Here is a 2882-nt window from a genome sequence, read left to right on the forward strand (position 1 = left end):
GGATCTGCTCCACCAGCGCTCATATTGGCGCGTGTAACTAACTACCCCAGCAGAGAGTTGTCAACATACAAGGAGCAGCGCCCAGCCACCCAACGCGCGCCACATGGCTTCTCTCTCACTTTCTCCCTTGCTTCCACTTATCTCTCGCCACGTGTCCAATACTTGCTTTGGCCTTCTTTCTCTTCCATTTGCCGTGGATTAAAGGGGTTTTCCACCAAGACTTGCAAAGGCACTTGACGAAGTACTCGTACTTGTATTCAATCAGGAGGTTCTCATCAGCTAATTTATTACTGATCAATCTAGGAGATTTTTCTAGGAATATAGCCAGTGAAAATTGTGTGTTGCACACGTGAATAATATATCAATAAATTGTGAAACTTTATTGTAGTAATTCCACCATCTAAATATTTCAAAATGTAAGAAGCCAAAATTATGCAACCTCTAGAAGAAAAATATTTCTGCCGGGATAAAAATCGACAAAAAAAAAAAAAAAACAAACAAACAAAGAAAAAGACCATTAAAAGAATTTTTTTACTATAAAAAAATCAATGTTCAGCGTATAATTTGGAAAACTGGCCATGCTAATAGCATTATGCATCACAAAATAAAATAACTACATAAGTGCTTGATCATACAAACAGCTGTGCAAATTCAACAGCTTAAATCACGTCTGAAGAGAAAAGACAAATACTTTGCCTTCTCTGAGCAATCCTTTTATGTGCTCATCATTATTAAACAAACATACCAAACTAAAAGAAAAATAAGAGTTCATATCCATAAAAACACTAAACTGAAAGTAAATAATTTGCAGACTTCATAACACAATGACTGAGGAGAATTGATAAATTCCCGGCCCTGTTTGAGCTAATTAATTCCCTCGGACTCCATGAAGCGGGAATAGCAGTTGAGCTGAACAATACGCCTGGAAGAAAAAAAAATCCAAAATCAATTTCGTACTCGTAATGATCGATATACATTTAAGAAAAATGGCTGCAAGCCTTTCTTAAGAAGAACACTACCTTAAGTGTTACACGCCAGACAATTGTATATAAACCATTTCTTGAGGAAATTAAGAAAACAAGTATATTTCTAACAGTGCATTGTATGCATGGTTTAATTGCTAAATCCAATACAATAAAAATTTGACCAAGCTAGGTAAGTAAAAATTTTCATATCAAGAAATGTGTATATATATGATGACAAAGAAAACAGGTCTAGTAAGTAGAGCAATTCTGAGAGAAATAAGTTTCATACAAGTGAAATAAATTATTAACATATGCAATTGTAATTGGAGAAACTCTTTTACAGAGTGGGATATAGGGACGTACTTGTGTAACTTGACATTGCTAGGCAACTTGCTCGCTCTTGCTTATAGTGATGAATCCACATGCGGTACATGCTGAACTTTCCAGTAATCAGCGCCTTCATCCGGTTGTAAACGAACCACAAACTCCCTTGGCATGCCCCTAATTTTAAGGTATTTGAGGTTCGTTAGGTGTTGAATACCAGGAGGCATTTCCTTCATTAGTGGGAATGACACAAACACCAATTTTTCAAGAAGAGGCAGTGCTCCTCTGTCTATTTTCACCACCTTTAGTCCTTCCAAATTATATAATTTAAGTTCCTTGAGTTTTTGAAAACCACCTTCCTCGAAATGCAATTCCTCTCCTTCATATGCCTCGAACATGTCAAGGAATGCCAAATTGGGCAAAACTTTGAGGCATCTTAGTGGCTCGTCGGTTAATCTGGAGAAATTTAACTCTAACCCCTTTAGATTGTGTAGCTTTGAAATCCAACTCGGCAAGTGTTGTAGCCGACAAGTCAATTGGAGCCAATGCAAAAAAGGAGGAGGAGACGAAATGTTATTCAAATCTAAAACTTCATCCTCATTGATTGAGGTCAATGAAAACTCCTCAAGGTGGTTCATTTTCTCAATGGACACTCCCAGAGCCTTCCCCATTTCTGCTGTAACTTTTAAAATGCCCAAATATTTCAAATTTTTCAGCTTCTGTAGCTCTTTCATGAAACCAACTCTGTCAGGGTATGCTTCCACACGAGATAGTGTTTGTAACTCCTCCAACCTCCCGATTCCTTCTCTTATCCCCACACCGTAATACGTGTCCAAACTGAATCCAATATCTTTGTTAATAGAGAGAGCGATAAGATGTCGTAAATTTCTTAGTTTATTAACCTCAAGTGGTAGCTCTCGCACTAAGGTATCAGTGATATCCAATGTTTGCAGATTGCGTAGCTTACCAATCGACTTCGGAAGCACTTTCACCTTTGTACCTTGTAGATACAAATACCTCAAGTGGAACAAATTCCCTATTTCTTCTGGAAGATTATCAAGAGGAGCGTCTTGAAGATCCAATATTTTCAAAAGTTTGAAATTCTCAAACAAATAGGATAGGAATGACTTGGAACATTTATGAATGTCAAAGAGAAAGACAGATCGAATCCTGTAATCTCTCACCATTTCAGAAACAGTTTCCGTTGTATGATGAATTGACAGTCGACGGATCCTTTCACTAAGACTAGACTTACTTTCACTTAAAGTTTGACAAAAGCACAATTCACCAGCTCTTGTTAAGATGATATCATGCATCAAATCATGAACTTTACATAATCTATCTACTCCATTTTTTACTTCAAACAAAACCAAGCTTCTTTGGATGAGCTCGTCCAAGTATTCTTCAGCAACTTCTTCTAATGTCTTGTTCTTTCCTTTTCTAACAAAACCTTCAGCAATCCACAACTTATATAAAACTCTGTCAGTAATTCTATGGTCTGCAGGAAAGATGCCAAAATATAAGAAGCAAGGCTTGAGGTGGTAAGGTAGATCAAGAAAACTTAGGGAAAGAATTTTCGGAATATCAGTTCTT

At 37.0% G+C, this 2882-nt stretch overlaps 1 protein-coding gene across 1 annotated transcript in view; it reads right to left on the reverse strand.

Annotated features, from left to right (window-relative positions):
• Window positions 1-561: 561 nt before the first annotated feature.
• LOC21405201 (disease resistance protein RPM1) overlaps window positions 562-2882 on the reverse strand; it is a 4211-nt gene continuing 1890 nt past the window's right edge. Inside the window, exons 3-4 of the mRNA XM_024163541.1 lie at window positions 1329-2879; window positions 562-922 (exon numbers count right to left, since the gene is read on the reverse strand). Coding sequence (XP_024019309.1) covers window positions 1370-2879 — 1510 coding nt within the window. The 3' untranslated portion in view covers window positions 562-922; window positions 1329-1369. The remainder of the gene's footprint in view (window positions 923-1328; window positions 2880-2882) is intronic.

Source organism: Morus notabilis, unplaced genomic scaffold (genome assembly GCF_000414095.1).
Source record: "Morus notabilis unplaced genomic scaffold, ASM41409v2 Scaffold74, whole genome shotgun sequence".
Taxonomy (NCBI): Eukaryota; Viridiplantae; Streptophyta; class Magnoliopsida; order Rosales; family Moraceae; genus Morus; species Morus notabilis.